Source organism: Benincasa hispida, chromosome 10 (assembly GCF_009727055.1).
Source record: "Benincasa hispida cultivar B227 chromosome 10, ASM972705v1, whole genome shotgun sequence".
NCBI classification, from domain to species: Eukaryota; Viridiplantae; Streptophyta; class Magnoliopsida; order Cucurbitales; family Cucurbitaceae; genus Benincasa; species Benincasa hispida.
Window position 1 is genome coordinate 21,805,350 of NC_052358.1, and position 18,493 is coordinate 21,823,842.

The 18,493-nt window shown below is 30.9% G+C and overlaps 1 protein-coding gene across 2 annotated transcripts; it reads left to right on the forward strand.

Moving 5' to 3' along the window:
- Nucleotides 1-3,273: 3,273 nt before the first annotated feature.
- Nucleotides 3,274-8,376, forward strand: LOC120089514 (pentatricopeptide repeat-containing protein At3g58590). Of its 2 annotated transcripts, XR_005485202.1 has the most exons (3): nucleotides 3,277-7,012; nucleotides 7,670-7,791; nucleotides 8,186-8,376. XR_005485202.1 is itself a non-coding variant. In XM_039047012.1 (2 exons), the coding sequence occupies exon 2, from the start codon at nucleotides 3,589-3,591 to the stop codon at nucleotides 5,779-5,781; it is 2,193 nt and encodes a 730-aa protein (XP_038902940.1). In that variant the 5' UTR covers nucleotides 3,274-3,415; nucleotides 3,549-3,588; the 3' UTR covers nucleotides 5,782-7,518. The 2 variants fall into 2 exon arrangements, 1 of the variants encoding a protein (XP_038902940.1); XM_039047012.1 differs by lacking the exons at nucleotides 7,670-7,791; nucleotides 8,186-8,376 and having other exon boundaries at nucleotides 3,274-3,415; nucleotides 3,549-7,518.
- The last annotated feature ends 10,117 nt before the right edge of the window (nucleotides 8,377-18,493 follow it).

Below are 18,493 nucleotides of genomic sequence, written 5' to 3' on the forward strand. Positions count from 1 at the left end.
TTTTTTAAATTCACTTTTCAATCTCAATTTTCAAGAACATTCTATTAAAAAGGTTTCCTTCATTTTTTTTTACATAATTTTTATATTCACATTGTGCTATATATATTTTCGTTTGTTTCTATGTTATTTTTACATTTACATTACTCGTATAGATTTTTAGAATTAATTTCAAAGTTCAATCTAGAGGATTATTATTTGTTGTCATTCATTTCGATATACGAGCTCTACAAGTAAGTTTTAAAATATTCTTAGACTTTAAGTTTTGATGCTTTTAAATTTATATAATAGAATGTAATATTCTTATTATTAATACTTTTGTAAAGTTAATTCAAAATTAATATGGATATATATTATAAAAGAAAAACAACAATAAAGACGGTAGATGCATCATCTTCAAAGAAGAAAAATGTTTTGGATTGATTGGATTCTAATCAATCTTATACATAAATAAATCTAGAAGAACTACATGTAGATCTTGGTATAAGATATTTTGAATGCAATAAATTTAGTCAAAAATTTGTAAAGAAATACTACAGAAAACAAGAGAATCTAATTGGGATTCGCTGTTGAGTATGGTTTCTGATTTCTGTCATAGTCATGATATTGAAGCCCTTAAAATAGATGACATATTTCTAATTCAAGGAGGAAAAAGGTGAAATTCTCAACCAGTTACAAGTTTACATCATTATCCCGTTGAAGTTTTCTATGTCATCATCATTTTACTGAAACAAATACTAAATTGCTTCTTTGTGTGGCATGTCTAAATCCGAGTAATTCATTTATTCCTTTGATAGAAAAAAACTTAGTTAACTTGCTCATTTTTATCCAAAAGATTTTTTAGCTATTGAACTCTCTATGCTTGAGAATCAACTTCAAAATTATATTATTGATATGCGTTGAAATATTGAGTTTGTTGAGCTAAAAAACATATGTGATCTTGCAGTAAAAACGTCATGACGAATATAGACAAGGTCTACCCATTAGTTTACAAATTACTAACATTGATGTTGATTTTACCTGTTGCCACAACTATTGTAGAGGGAACATTTTCTGCTATGCATAATGTGAATACTTGATTGCGTAATCGAATGAGAGGTCAATAAATGAATGATTGTCTTATAACCTATATTGAAAACGATTTATTTGATAAGTTAGATGTTGAAGTTATCATGGATCAATTTCAAAACAGGAAAACTTGTAAATGACAATTGTAATGTATTAAATTAGTTAATTTATGAAGTTATGAACACCTTTTTTACATTTATTTGTAGAATATTTTTGTTAGACTTGTACATATAATGGCCCTATATAGAATTTCAGGCTCATCCATTGTATGTAATGAAGGAACCAAGGTCAAATCACTTTTCAAATAAAACGCAAAACGATCAGATCAAGCTTAAATAGGAAAACCAGCTAGGGAAAGTTGGCCTCAGCCTCCGAGGGCGGGCCTTTTGGGCCAAATGGCCCAATTGCCTTTAGATGTGGGCCTATAAAAGGTAGGCTTTAGAAAAAAGGCAGGTTCTTTCCCTCGACTTCCTTCCGACGTTGTTCTGGTTTCATCCTCCATGTTATTTTCATTTTTTGGGTTATCTTCTTAAGTAAAAAATTACCTATAACATTATTACTATTGAAAATTTAATATGTAGAATAAAAAGCAAAAACCTGAAAAAATATCTAGTACTAACTACTACCTATATGAACAAATTTTCATACTATTTACATTCAAGAATGGTAAAAAACCTATGCATTAAAATATCATATCATTTAATGACGTGTCAAATCATGAGTAGGTAGTATTAAAAATTTCTCGAAATAAAAAAAGATAGAAATGTCTAAACATAGTCTTTGTCACTTGTTGACAAGTAAGAACAAAGATTCCCTTTGAAGAAAATAAATTTTGAGAAGGCTACTTCATTTAAATAAAAAGTTAGAACATTTTGTCACAATTAAAATTTTAAGTTATAAACACTAATTTTACATTTTATTTTAAAGAAAAAGGCGAAAAACTTACAAAAAAAAAAGTAAAAAAAAAAATTGCGTGGAAATAAATATAAATTTAAAACATAGAAAACGAAAAACTAAAACCTTATTCTATAACTATTTGATTTTTTATTTTTAAAAATTAAACTTATAAACACCATTTTTTTTTATTTCTTTTTTTTTTCTTGTCTACCCTTTTTATAAATGTTTTTTTAAATCCATGCAAAAATTTAAAAACTAAAAAAGTAGTTATTTTATTTTATTTTATTTTGAAATTGAAATTTGAGTAAGAAATCAAATGTTTATCGGGAACAATGAAACCATAATAAAAAAATATTTTTTTATAAAAAGAAAATAAAGGAGTTACCAAACATGAAATAATTGCCCAATGAGATTTAAATTACAAGTTTAATTAACTTATGCATCTATTTTGTTTTTTAAACTTTAAAATGTCATATGGTAGATGCATAAACCTTTGACTTTGTAATTTCGTGTCCAATACCTTTATAAATTAAAAAAAAAAAATTAATTACACACGTGTATGAAAAATATATCTTTAAGGGTATTAAAATAGAATTATAGATTAATAAAGAAAAATTTTCACTGTAGAAAATGTCAAACTATTACAGAAATAAAAATATTGATAGACTTTTGTCATCACATAATATCAAATGTTAGATTTCTATCAGTTTCTATTAGGATTGACAACGGGGTCGGGGTAGGGCAGGGGGACTCTCCATCCTCGTCTCGGTGTATTTCCCCTATCCCCACCGAGGAAATGGGTCCTCGCGAGGACCTATCCTCGTTATATATATATATATATATATATATATATATATATATATATTAAAAAATAAAAATTTAATCGGGGATGGAGACGGGCGAGATACCTTTCCCGTTCCCTACTAGGGACCTAGTTAGGATCCTTGGGGGTTCTCCATCCCGATTGGGACGGGGACTCGCGGGGACCCAACCTTGCATAAATTTTTGCCAACCTTATTTCCTATCATTGATAGACAACGTTTATCAACCCTCTATAAAAAATGATTAAATTTTGCTATGTTGTGTAAATAGTTTCCATATTTTTCTATTTTTTTTAAAAAAAATCTCCCATTAATAAATTGATTTTTTCACGCGATATTTTATCAACAAATTTTAAAGATGAGGCCGGACTAATGATTGGGCTTCTATCTTTGTTGGGCCGTCTTGATTTATGGGCCGGGCCGTGGGCTAATTCTTATGGAGTTTTTTCACTCGTCGAAACCTCCTTCGGGAATTTTCTTATAGGAAGCTTCTTGGAGTTCAAAAGTCAAAATTTATGCTCTCAAAATTAACTCAATTTTCACTCCGCACCGGAGTTTGTATCAGATGAATATGAATGAACGACAAGGTCTCACTTTATTTTGTTGGACGGTAATGGAGGAACAGCTTACAGGTAAGAAGATGCATATTCTTATGACACGAATTTCTTTGATGTTTTTTCATTGAATCTTAATGGAAACAGGAGCTTATTCAGTTGTTCCGTACCACCGGTAAGGAAAAGTATATAACTTTTTATGTTAAAACAGAACCCACGTTGCAATCAAAACAAGTTCCTTACAGAACTGCATGAGCTTCAATGGCCATATCATTAAGCACCATCACCTTATCCTCCACCTGCTTCGAGCATGCTCCAAGGCTCCTTCCTTCAAAACCACAAAACCCCTTCATGCTCTCACAATTACAATGGGTCCTGTTCCAAACCAGGCCATATTTGTGCATAATAATCTCATGTTCCAGTATTCTTCTATTGGGATGTTATTGGTGGCACGTGATGTGTTCGACGAAATGCCTTGCCGAAATGTTGTATCTTATAACACGATGATTAGTGGGTATAGCCGACTTGGTTTTGTGAAGGAAGCATGGGATTTGTTTTCGGAGATGAGAGATTGTGGTTTTGAACCGACCCAATTCACATTTGGTGGGTTATTGTCGGTAGAGTTGTTGGATGTTTGGCAGGGTGCTCAGTTGCAGGGGTTATCCGTTAAAAATGGATTGTTTCATTCTGGTGCTGTTGTGGGAACGACCTTGTTGGGGCTGTATGGCAGGGATGGATGCTTTAAGGAAGCTCTACGGGTTTTTGAAGATATGTCTTGGAAAAGTTTAGTGACATGGAATTCGTTATTGTCACTACTTGGTCGTAACCAACTTGTGGACGAATGTAAGTTTATGTTTTGTGAGCTTATGTGTGGAGGGATAGAACTGTCCAAGTTCTCTTTTGTGGGTGTTTTGTCTTGTTTTTCACGGGAAGAAGACTTGAAATTTGGGCAATTGTTACATGGAATTGTGATTAAAATTGGGTTTTATTATGAAGTTTTTGTTGTAAATTCTCTGGTGAATATGTATTTACAATGTGGAGGCTTTTTCTTAGCTGACAAACTGTTTGAAGAGGTGCCTGTGCGGGATGTTGTGACATATAATTCAATCATTGGCGTGGGGGCAAAAGTCAATAGACCTGAAATAGCATTAGAACTCTTTTATACTATGGTATCAAATGGACTAATTCCTACTCAGGCATCATTTGTAAACGCTGTCAACTCTTGTAGTTGTCTTGAAAGTTCAATTTATGGGGAATATTTTCATTCAAAGGCAATTTGTTATGCTCTGGAATCTGATGTATTTGTGGGTACTGCTTTGATTGACTTCTACGCTACGTTCAGAAAATTGGAGGAAGCCCGTCACTGCTTTGATGAGATAGCTGAGAAAAATTTGGTTTCTTGGAACGCTTTGATTTCGGGTTACTCAATCGATTGCTACACTTCCTCGATGTATTTACTGATAGAAATGCTCCGTTTTGGTAATCGACCGAATGAATTTACATTTTCGGCCATTATGAAGACACTATTAGCTTCAGAGTTAGCTCAGATTCATTGTTTGATTATAAGAATGGGCTACGAGGAAAATGATTATGTATCAAGCTCTCTTGCTTCTTCCTATGCCAAACATGGTCTCATATCTGATGTCCTGGCTTACATCTCTGATTCTAACAAACAGCCTTCTGTTGTGCTTTCTAACATAGTTGCTGGATATTATAATAGAGTTGGTCTATACGATGAGACACAGAAATTGCTTTGTCCACTTGAAGAACCTGACGTTATATCTTGGAATATTTTGATTGAAGCTTGTGCCAAAATGGATAATTATTTCAAAGTTCTAGAACTTTTTAAATGCATGCTTGTACTCCAAATCTACCCAGACAATTATACATTCATCTCCCTTCTGAGTGTTTGTGCTAAACTGTCCAACCTTGCTCTGGGCAGTTCAGTTCATGGCGTTATAATAAAGACTGGTTTAGGTTGTTGTGATACATTCGTGTGTAATCTGCTAATTGACATGTATGGAAAATGTGGAAGCATTGAATGTGCTTTAAAAATATTTGACAAAGTGAAAGGTAGAAACTTAATCACATGGACGGTTCTAATCTCTGTCCTTGGATTACATGGCCATACTTATGAGGCGTTAAAAAGGTTTGCAGAAATGGAGTTTTTAGGTCTTAAACCTGATGGAGTAGCTCTCGGTGCAGTGCTTACAGCTTGCAAGCACGGTGGGCTTGTTAAAGAAGGAATGGAGTTGTTTAGTAAGATGAAAGTGAAATATGGGGTTGAACCAGAAATGGATCATTATCAATGTGTGGTTGACTTGCTTTCTTCACATGGACATGTTGTGGAAGCAGAGAAGGTGATTGCCTCCATGCCTTTTCCCCCGGATGCTCTTCTATGGCGTACTTTCCTGGAAGGCTGCAAAAGACAAAGGACCTTATAAGAACATACAAGTGGCGTAGTTTATCCACTCGAGGGACTGGCATTGTATCTTTGAATATTTTGTGGTAGTTTCGGGGAGACTACAACAATGTGGTTTGCAGTTATATACTAGAGGCAAAACTGTTGTTTAATCTGCATCTGAAGGTTTGGAGTTAACCGCCACATCGGTAATTTTTCCTTCACATGACGTAGTACTAATGATTATCAACTTGCCTCACAATGCTTTAACTTTCATAAAATCAAGCAATGGTCCGCGGTTTGGCCTCCAGTCCTGTACTATGAGGACCTTAGCACTAGAACAAAATATAGCGATAAAACCTTCAGATTTAGCATTTCTGGAAACTGATATTAAATGCAGGAAAAATGTGCGCTGGTTTGAAATTTGTATTTCCTTTCTCTCAAGTGCAAAGGTAGAAGGAAGCTTGACTGCAAGACCCACCCATCAATTAAGCATGCATTAAAATTTCTCCCCTTTCCTTAGCTACCAACCACCATACTTCTCCTTGTTCCCCTTCATCGCCGAAATGACAGTTTCCAACTCTCTTCCATGTGTGATATCGTGCTTGGAGGTGCAGAAATGGAAGATGAAGCGAAGTCGGATTTTTGTCCCATTTTGGGGACGAGGGCTCCAGTTTCTCGCTGAAAAGGGAATTGATTACGAATAGGTTGAGGAGGATTTGAGCAACAAGAGTCCTCTGCTTCTTGCTGATAAACATTGTTCACATAAAAGGCCCTTATTCTCATCCACAATGGAAAATCCTTTGAATAAATTTTTTTATTATTTGTTGAGCTTATGAATGAAGTGTGGAAGAACGATGTACCTCTATTTTCATTTAATCCTACGAGATGGCCCAAGCAAGGTTCTAGGTGCATTTATTTGATGGAAAGTCTAGTGTCCTAGTATCTTCTTTACCCTCTCTCCTATTTTTGGGTGCTTAACGTGTATTTGACGATTTGCTTCAGCTGAACCCATTTTTAGATTTTGGAAAAATTGCAGCTGCATAATGCTGGGTGAAAGATATGGACAACTTGTGGAGGCAAGAAACCAACAAGAAAGGAATTTGTGAGTTTTGAAGCAATTGTTTGAAGCAATTGGAAGAGTTTTTTTCGGAGAGAGTCTTACTTTTGAGGGGAACATGATGATAAAGATGACACCAGAAGTAAAGAGTTGTTAATTTACTTTTCAGACACCCGCCAAGATCCACATGACATCACTTCTTTCAAATTTTCAGGTGTTCTGTCCTTCCTCGTCTCCTTTCCTCTGGCTCATGAGCTAATTAATGTTCAAGTTCAGTTACAGGGGTTTTGTTTTCGGCTAGCTTTACTATTATCAAAGCTTCTTTCTTAGAACTCAAGCATACAGTTACACAACCTATAGAACAGATCCTGTTCACAAGTAAGGTCGTGTTATCGAAGCTTCTCTCATTTTCCAACTTTTATGGGTCTTTACAAACTAGAGCACTCTATGAACTCTTTGTTTAAGTAGGCTCTGCTTGTTCTTGTGTTATCCCGCTTTATTTTCTTGTGTTCTGTTAATTTACCCTTACCTTATTTGGAAAACGTTGTCTTGGGGGTTTTTCCAATGGAGATTTGATCCCTGTTTTGCCTTATATGCCTTGAGAAATCTCCCAAATGGATCTAGCACTCTGTTTTTCTCTACTTGGGTTTATTGTTGCCTACTTTCTTAAAACAAGATCGTTTCTTGTTTAAATATATTTTCTTTCAATTAGTCTATCTACTTATCTGTTGTTACTTAGATTAATACCTTTCAAAGCATGATCAACGAGATGATACTAGGGCTCAGAAGTTTTCAACTTTTATGTTTCTTGATACTCAGCTATTGAAATTACATTATGACTCCTAATGTTATGAGTCACAATATAAAATAGGGGTGAACATTGGTTGGTCGAAGTCCGTTCTTCAACCAAACCACCACCGAACCGACTCTGATAGCGGCCTTTTCTGGTTTGGAATTTTCCCAGATTGACACCAACCAATCGACTACAGTTTGGTCAGTTGCCTTGCTTTGCTTTCCTTTTTTTTTTTTTTTTTGTTGCTTTGCTTTCCTATTTTGTCTATCACACTCCAACTAGTTCATAAAATGGTTTCCTATTTTGTCTATTTTGTCTATTTTGCTTTCCTATTTATTCATAAAATGGACTGAATTTGATATGATATTTGATGCAGGAGAAAAGATAATTAGTATGGTTTGTTTTGTTATTTTAGATAAATTAGGGTTTAATTAACATTTTAGATTTGATTTGTTACTTGTCTAATTTTGAATCACATCTTGAATAACAAACTTTTATTCGTAGAGAGTTCTCTCCCAATTCTAAGGGACGAAACTTTCCTTGTTTGGCCATGAATTTGGTCTAATCCCAAATATGTTTGCATCAACATTGCAGGGAAAATGGGTAATTAAGCAGACTACTTCCACAGTTAGGTTCAATATTTCATATTCTTGTCAAAAAGGGAAGAAAAAAAGTTTGATGTTAATTTTGATGCTTTGTTGATGTAATAATTGGGAGCTTAGTTTGATTTTCTTCTTCATCTTACTGTTATTATAATTATTATTCAACAATTTTTTTGTGAAAAATTGAACTATTGGTCTTTAAGATGGTAAATAGTGTCTTATGCACTGAGTTAATGGACAATCATATGGTGTCCAAAATTCTTGGGATTTATTATATGACATTGCCATTAGCAGTGATGATGATCATAGAAGAAAATGAACAAAATTATGGGGGACAAATTTTTTTTAGTACAACAGTTGTAGGGATGGATGATCGAATCTCTAAGTGGAAGGTCATGTTAATTCCTGTAGAACTAACTCACCTTGACTTGTGAAAAATAATTGATTTTGTTTTTAATAAGGTTTATTATAATGCTTTTAAAATTTAAGTTGGTTTATTGTTTCATTCTCTATGATTGTTTTATTTGTCACTTTTATTAATGCTTTTCAATCTTTAGATCGAATTAAAAATAAAAACCTCAATTGAGTTTTTGAAAATTATTTTGAGATAATTTGGATTCAATCAATTTTATGGGAGATTTTGCTTTCCATCCCTATTTAATACTTAATCGCCGGAATTGGAATCTTCTATTAGTGAGAAGTAGTAATTTCGAAACATATTTTAATTATTGATTAGTGTATATCTATATGAATTATAAAACAAAACATTGATACATTTTTTCTTAAAGAAACAATTCGACCATAAAAAAGTAAAAATTATCCCTATATCAAACAAATAGGAAAATTCCCATTGGTCTAAATTTTGAGAAGTGAAGACTTCATTTTATTAAACATATCCACCATGAATTTAAAATTGAACCATATTCAATTTTACTTTGATGAGTTTTATTTTCATTTATTTTACTTTTCATCAAAGTAGAGTTGGATTGAAACTAGTAAGATGAAAATTTGATATAAAGTATATATAATTAGTAAATTTGATATTAGTTTGCTGATTTAGTTTATTAATTTGTCTCTCTCAAGTGATTGTTTTAGAAAGAAAACTTTGATCATTTCCATTTATCAAAGGAATAATAATCAAAATGATATTTGTTATGATATAATTCAACTAGTGAAGGTATTATAATCTCAAGACAAATGAAGCTAAAAGATTTTAATCTTTATGTATCTAAATATAATCGACATTACCTCGTAAAAATCTTAACTATCTCTATCACAAATTACAAGAAAATATTTAAAAAGATACTGAAAAAAAAAAGGGAAAAAAATTTAAAGAGAGACCTGAAATCCAAAAGGAATGAAATGATCAATCATCACAAGCAAACGTGCAGCCACGCCCTCTCCATTATATTATTTCAAAGCTTTGTCTTTGAATCATAATTATATTATTATTGTTTCCAACAAATAAAAAAAATAATTTATTTAAAACAAAAACAAATAAATAAAATAATATATATATTTTTTTAATGTGTTGGCAGCCGCCAATCCATTACAGAATGCGCCACAACACCCTTTATTTATTTTTTGAAAAAATAATAAAATAATATATATATGCATTTTGGCTTTTTCAATAACTTTGACCTTTAAGATACGATATTTAAAAATTAAAAGAGGAATAGAAATAGAAACCATGAAAAGACAATTAAAAATAAATGAATTAATTGTTTCCCAAAAAAGTTACTTTGTCCACTTGTGTTGCCTTTTGAGCTTTTGCGGCTGATATATTGACAACTGCCCATTCTATTTTATTCCTGTTTATTTATTTTAATTTCTATTTGATTTTTAAATTTTAAAATATTAAACATTTAGTTCTTAAATTTTGAATTTTGTTTTAATTTGGTACTTGTGTTTTAAGATTTTACTTTCTTTACCTCAATTTTTCATTAAATACTCGCTTTCAATTACTGACATGAATTTCTATTAATTAATTAAAAACAATTATAAAGTGAAATTTTGAATCTAATTTTAAACTTGATTAAAAATAGTGAAACTTAATTATTTATAATTTTTTAATGTTTTTAATATTTATCAACATAAATTATACTCTAAAGATGGAAAGTGAGTATTTAGTGAAAAAATTAAGGTTAAAAGTGTAAATCTTAAAATATAGAGACTAAATTGAAGTAAAACGTCAAATATAAAATTATAGCATTTTAAAACTTAGGGTAAGTGAAACCAAACTCAAAATCTAAGGATTAAATGTGTGATATTTTAAAACCTAGAAACTAAATAGAAACTAAACTCATAACCTAGGGACCAAAAATGTATTTTTTTCATTTATTTATTAGAAATTTAATTATACTTTAATCTTTAAAATTTGTATATTGTATTTATTTTATCCAAAAACTTCAAAATATCTAATAAGTTTCTAAAATTTAATTTTATGTCTTATGAAATTCAATTTTTCGATTTTGCATCTAGTAAATTTATTATTGTTTAAAAAGTTGAAAGTTTAGGCCTTATTTGATAAATTTGTTTTTTGTTTTTTTGTTTTCGAAAACTAAGCTTATAAACACTTATTTCGCCCCTAAGTTTCTTTGATTTGTTATCTATTATCTATCAATATTTTAAAAAAACAAGTCAAGTTCTGAAAATTATAAAAAAAAAAAATAGAACTTTTTTTCCCGAAATATAAATGATTACTAGAGGAGTTTTAGAGACCGAATTTGTAATTTTGAAGATGTATTAGATAATATAAGTCTTGAAGTTGAAGAACTAAATTTGAAATTAGGTATTTTATGCTTTATGCACTTTAATACAAACAAAATTGAATGGAAAAAGGAAAAAAGAAAGAGAAAAAAAAAAACTTTGAAGCAACATTTGAATATAAACCAAATTTCCATTAAACTTTCATGTAATTCCAAACACAAAGTTAGTTCCAAACATTCATTCATAAGCAACCCTTTACATTTTGAGTCTCATTTCCATTATATTACCAACAAGTTGGAATCATGATTCATTAATCCACATTTTATTTTTCTAATTCTTAAGCCTTCTGAAAATGGACCAACTTCTAATATTGACTATTCCAAAAAGTTTGATGGGTAGCTAATTGATTATTCCCACCCCCCCCAAAAGAAAAATGCCTATATAGTTTGAAAAATTATTGGAAAAACCATCAAATTAATTAAAATAATAAACCTTATGCATTCCTAAATATGATAAAATTGAGTTATATATTAAGGTATAGATCCTATCTTGACAACTTTCTCAAAAAAAAAAAAAAAAAAAAGCCTATCTTGAAATGTCCTTAAACATTCATATTTGCTTTTATTCTCTATTTTTAAACTTCACATAAAAACCTATTTTAGTTCCTATAACTATTTATATCAATGAATTAATTATATGTCTATGTTAACAATTATTTATATTTTAAGATACTCTTGAGTAAGTTTGGTGTTAGATTTTAAAATGGATTAGTCTTTCCATTTTTGGAATTTAGTTAAAGATTTAAAATGTTTTCATAGGAAATATAAGGAAATTATTATGAAGAAATTATAAGAAAACAATCACAATTTTTAAAAATAAAAAAAATCCTATTTAATAACGATTTATTTTTTTAGTAATATGGTTTTGAAATTTATACCGGTTTCTTCCTAATTTTTTTTTTACTATGATTTTCATAATTTTTTAATCCTTTTTTTTAAAAAAAAAAAAATTAAAATTTGACTTAGTTTAGTTTAGTTTTTTTTTTAATATTATTTTAATCTCTATACTTTTGATTTTTAGTTCATTTTGGCTTTTATACTTTTAACTTTGATTCATTTAGTCCTTGTACTCTGAAAAAGTGACCATCTTAGTCCCTACATTTTCATTTTTAAGGATTAAAATGATCACTTTTTGAAACTTTAAGGACCAAAATGAATAATTTGAAAGTTCAAGACTAAAATGAACCAAAGTTGAAAATTCATGAACCAAAATGAACACTTTCAAAGTATAGGTATCAAAATGAACCAAAATCTAAAGTATAGGGACCAAATTAGTATTTATTCTTTTACTTAAATATTGGTACAAAGTGAATCAAAAACTAATTAAAAAAAACTTATAGATGTGATTAGTGTTTATAAGAATTAATTTTAAAAATCAAATAGATTATTAAATCGGACAAAATAATGACTAAATATATCCTTAACCGTTCTAGTTTTGCTCTAATTAATAATGAACGTATGATTAAATGATGAAAATATCGATAAAAGACAAACACTAAAGGCCAAATAAGTCTTTAAAGCATTATGTCGTTCCACATATTCTTCCCACTAATTTTAATTAACCAATTCCCATTCCAAAATTTATATAATTTCTTCACATTTTTCTTTTTCTTCCTTCCCTCCCTTTCCATATATATCTATATATATACACATATACACATTTAATTTACATATACACATTCAAACGACTTTCTATCTCAACTAGTCTTTCAAATTCAAAATCCTTTCTCTTATGGCGGTTTCAACTTTCTATCGAGTATTGATTCTTTTTCTTATTTTCTTCAATCTTTTTATGATATTACAAGGACATGTTCTCTTCGAAAAACAAAAAGATGTAAGAAGCCAACATGTGTCGAAAGAATTTAGGTTTGATATCTTTAAGATCAAACGAAGGTCTCTCATTACATCTGAAAGAATTGTACCAGGTGGACCTGATCCAAAACATCATTAAGAATTAATTGTAAGTTTTTTTTTTTTATATGTTCACCAACGTAAAAGAAAAAGGGATTTGTTGGTGATAGATATGTCTTATGTCCAATCAATTATCTCTCATTTGTAACATTGGAATGGTCATGTATTGTAATTTTTTTTTCTTTTGATCAAGATAAATGTATTATTGTTACTATCTTGTTGTGCAGAAAAAAAAAGGTTCTTAATGATATAAAGCCTCAAATTAGTTCTTAATGATATAAAGACTCAAATTAGTAATAATACTTTCTTTTGGAAAAAGAATGACATAAATATTATCATTGTTGTTGTTCACGATCTTAGTTGTTGGGTTTGTCAAGAAATAAATGAATTTGAGATATGATATTTTGGCTTTACGATGAGATCAACTCCAATTTGTTAGCTTGTGAAATCCAAAGTCATTTAGTTGAAGGTTTTTTCTTCCTTCTTTGGAAAACATCAAAACAATATTAAAAAAAAATACCGACAGCTAACTTGTCATAAGATGATTCTTTACATACTAAGATGTGCTTCACACATTTTACATTTGGTTAAAATATCGCATAATATGACTATTGTAAAGATATGTAGATGTTCTGTTGTTCTCAACAAGTGGTATATCAAAATTATACCCTTTGACTTAGTATTGTCGATATAGAATCATGTGTCAAAACATAGAAGTGAGTGAACCTCAGCAGAGATAGTCATGATGTGATCTATGGTTGAACTCTATGGAATAGACTGTGCTATGGCGAAAGAAAAGTTGAATTGGATAATAGTTAGACAGATAGATGATTATTTGAGTGGAGGTTTGATGGTATTTTATTCAATGGGGAGGATTGATGGAAATACGACCAACATGTCACATTGGCTAAGGAAAGAGATAATCATGAGTATATATATACAAAGCCTAACAAGAGAAATAACAAATTTTAATGTTTCACTTGAAAAGATGGAAAAAAAGTTTCAAGTTGTAAAAATAGCAAAACGAAACTAAATAATAGAAAATAATAATTAGTTATGACTAAATTATCTGAAGACAACTAAATTGATTACAATGATGCTTTAAAAACAATTTGAATATCACAAATACACTCTATCTAAACATTTTAGAAGTAAAAATTAAAAATCACTCAATGTGTCATTGACGCTTCTGGATAGCACACTAATATCCTCCAAATCTTGAATCTAAAATAAGAGTATGTGGTTGGCAATATCTGTTTAAGTGTCACAGATGTTATCTAAGATGTCTCCACATTGGAGGTTTTTTTTAGCAAAGGGATGTTTTTCGGAAATGTTGATTCCGCAAAATATTTTTCTTATCGGAATTGTTCTTCAGCAGTATTATTTACCACTTTTCTTTTTCAGTGTGTATTGCTTTGGAAGTTATGGTTGCTCATTTATGTATCCACTGTGCATGTTTAATGGACATTTAGTCATTCGGATAGGGTGAGCTGTTTTTGTGAGATTGAAGAACTATACTATGTTTCATGGTTGTGAGTGTTTGACTGCAATTAAATTACAGTCGTGAAGAGAGAGTGGTATTGTTCAAAGACATACTCTAAGTTACTCATTGCTTATTTATCGTGATTCATCTGAGAAGGGAATCTTAAACTTAGGAGGAGCCTAAGCTATTCGAGCAAAGGAGCTTTGTTCTACGAAGGAAAGATTTAATGAGAAGAAGTCTCATGACTTGAGGGAAACTTGAGTCTTGCAGAGAGAGAGTCTCGGTCTTAGGGGGAGCGTAAGTCATTCTTCACTAATACCAAAACTTAGGGGGAGCCTGAGTTATCATGAGAGAGTGTCTTAGAACTAGAGGGAACTTAGGTGAACAATTGAGTGATTGAGCTGTTGAGGAGTTACTATAATTATGTAACTATTACAGATAAGTACTACGTCATAATTGCTTATCATTAATATTAGTGAAGTTATTGTTCCAGGGCACACTGTCCCCCAAACGTAGGTGTTTCTCACCGAACTGAGTTACCAATCTCTAGTGTTCTTTTATATGCATTTTATCTATGGTAATTCTTCTGTAGAATGTTGTAACATGGTTAACGTGCAGTAGACATTCACTATTGTTGGTTGGTCACATCCTCAAGTTACTGATGAGAAATATGAAATGAAAATCAAGCTTGAAGTTGATTAGTCTGAAGAGGAGGATGAAACCCCTCTTGAAAACTCACGGGCTCTAAATGCCATATTCAATGGTGTTGACAAAAACATCTTTCGTTTAATCAACACTTTTGTTTCTATCAAAGAAGCCTAGAATATTCTTGTTGTTGCTCATGAAGGAACATCCAAAGTTAAGATGTCTAGACTGCAATTACTTGCCACCAATTTTGAAACCTTGAAGATGCAAGAAGAAAAGACTATTGCTGAGTTCAATGTCAGACTTTTTGACATTGCAAATTAATCTTTTGCCCTAAGGGAAAAGATCTCAGAAAAAAAAAAAATAGTAAGAAAAATTCTCATATCTCTACCAAAGAGATTTCATATGAAAGTCATTGAAGTAGAAGAAGCTCAAGATATCTCCACAATGAAATTTGATGACCTCTTTGGGTTGTTACTTATGTTTGAAATATCTCTTGATGATAAGTTTGAGAAGTAGAATTAACGGATTGCTCTACAATCATCGATTGGCATGTTGGGGATTCTATCCTAAATCTCGTTGTTTATAATGTATAAACAAAATTCATTTATTTAATAAAATAAGGAGTTATTTTATTTAACATTTAGACTTGTGTAACTCAATCCAATAAATTAAGATACAAGACTATTTTATGTAACTTAAACATGTATGTGATTAACATACAATTGGATCATGTTTAAGCAATAACCTAAATGGTCTGTAGTATATGGATAAGATTGGATGACTTATCTTAGTGACACTATAGATACGGTCAGCTTTTATAATCGTTACAATAGTTGTAAAGTGTTACAAGTGATGTGATCCTACTCATTCATGTGGAGACATGTGAGTGGCAGTATCCTATAAAGAGTTTGTATAAGACCGAACCGCAAAATGATTAGTCTCTCTTTATAGCGCCGTTACTTGAAAGATTAACATTTCAATAGGACGACCATAGGTGACTCAACTTAATCCTGGGTGGATTATGAATTCCTGTCAATGAGGAAAATCCTTTGATCTGTATGGGTGAGAGTGGCCAGTTTCGTTGACTTAATAAGCCTACAATTTTGGTGATTTGTCTGAGTAGGTAGCTGGCAACATAGTTATACAAGATAGAATTCACTTCATCCCATCTTTAAGGTAAGTAGATGAATTGCTCCCTTAACGACTGATTCCAGGTCTTGAACAAGAGGCGCTCACCATCTCACTGGCCTGAGAGTGATTTTGATTATAGTTGGACTATAACTAATTATTCATTAGAGGAATCAATGGTACTTAAGAAGTTAGATATAACTATAGTGGTAAAACGATAATTTGACCTAATTTTAGCTATAGATGATTCATGAAGGTCGACTTACTGTTGATTGGTTATATCCGTGAACACAAAAATATATCTTCAATACGAAGAGTGCAGTTGTGAGTCTTTAGTGGAATGACTTGTAATTAATGAATGTTGATTAATTAATTAAAGAGTTTAATTAATTAATCCCGTATAATTGGAGCTTCTAATATATAGGTTCATTAGGTGTTGGTGTTGATTCCATAAAACACTTAAGGTCCGGTAGTTTGTAATTATACTGTACAAACAATTTATTTATCTAATAAAATAAAGAGGTATTTTATTTGACATTTAGTAGCACCCACAAAACCAATAAACTAAGATCCAAAGTTATCTTTTGAAACTTAAACATGTATGTGGAAACATACAGATGGATCATGTTTAAGAGATAACTTAAATGGTCTGTAGTAGATGGATAAGATTGGATACCTTATCCTAGTGACACTACGAATACACCCGCTTTGCAGTTGTTACAATTGTTGTAAAGTACTATAAATGTTTTGATCCTGATCATTCATGTGGAGACATGAGATCGCGGGTATTCAATACAAAAAGTTTGTATAAGATCGGGCCACAAAATAAATAGTTTTGCTATATATTTCACCGTTGATAGAAGAGACTTACATTTCACCATGATAACCATAAGTGACTTGACCTGAATCCTGAGTGAGTTGTGAACTCCTGCCTATGAAGGAGGTCCTTTGATCTACATGGGTGAGAGTGGCCAATATCTCGACTCTATATGCCTTCCATTTTGGGGATTTGTCTAATTGGAGAACTGGGAACACAGCTTCACAAGATAAAATTCACTCATTTCCTATTGTTAGGGAAAGTAGAGAAATTACTCCTTCAAGGATTGATTCTTCTGGGGCTTGAACAATTGTGGTGTCACACCCTCTCCTGGCTCAAGAGAAGTTTACTCATAGTTGGACTATGACTTATTGTTCATTACAGGGATTAGTGGTACTTAAGAAGTTAGATGTAACTATAGGGACAAAACGGTAATTTTGGCCCAACTATACTTATGAGCAATTTGTGAAGGGTCAACATACCATTGATTGGTTGTATCCAATGGATATAGAAATATATTTATAGTGTGAAGAGTGCAACTGTCGGTCTCTAGTGGGGTGACCGATCATTAATGGAAGTTGGTTAACTTAATTAAAGAGTTTAATTAATTAATCAAGTACAACTGAGACTTCAATCTATAGGTCCATAAGGTTCCCTTGGTAGCTCAACTTGGATTATTGAGAATCTAATTAATTTTGGATTAATTTGAATTGTTCAAATTAATTGAGGGAATTAATTATATATGATATAGTTAAGTCTCTATAAATTAATTATATGTGATATAATTAATATAATATATTTGATACCTTATAAGATAAAGTTTTATTTGAGAGGAAATAAATATTTGAATTTGATTCAAATATTAATTATATGAATGTGATCATATAAATTTAATGTGAATTTCATTCATATTAAATACTATAGGTTAAATGAGAGAATATCAAACTATATGTTATTTATATATGATATGAACTATAGGTTACATGTTATATTTGATATAACATATAACATAACATATGTTATATATATAGTAAGTTAGTTATTATATATATATATACATATGTATGTATATATACATATATATATACACACACAAAACATATATATATTTTTTATATACATATATATGTATATATATAATTGGTTTTTAATTTTATTTTTGGAATTAATTAAAGGGAGGGAGTTATGGAAATAACTTCCCCCTTATTCTCTCATTCAAAAGTTGTCCAAGTGGAGTTAGTTGAGATGAGTTTAGTTTTCTTCTTCTCTCTTGCTTCTCACGCAAATGACAATAGAGATTGATTCGCAATCGTTTTATTTGAAAAGCTTTTCCTCTCATAATTTCTCTATCTCTCGCTACCAAAATTATACGAAGCCCACATACTCTCGTGATTTCTCACCCTAAATAGAATATCGAGGTTACACTATGATAGTGTCCAATTTTTGTTCGTGTTTTGCTGATTTTTGGTGTGTTCATGTTTGTGAAAAAAATTCAAGAAGATCATTTGGAGAGGAATTTGTGAAGGTTTTAGCCTTCAAGGGTTA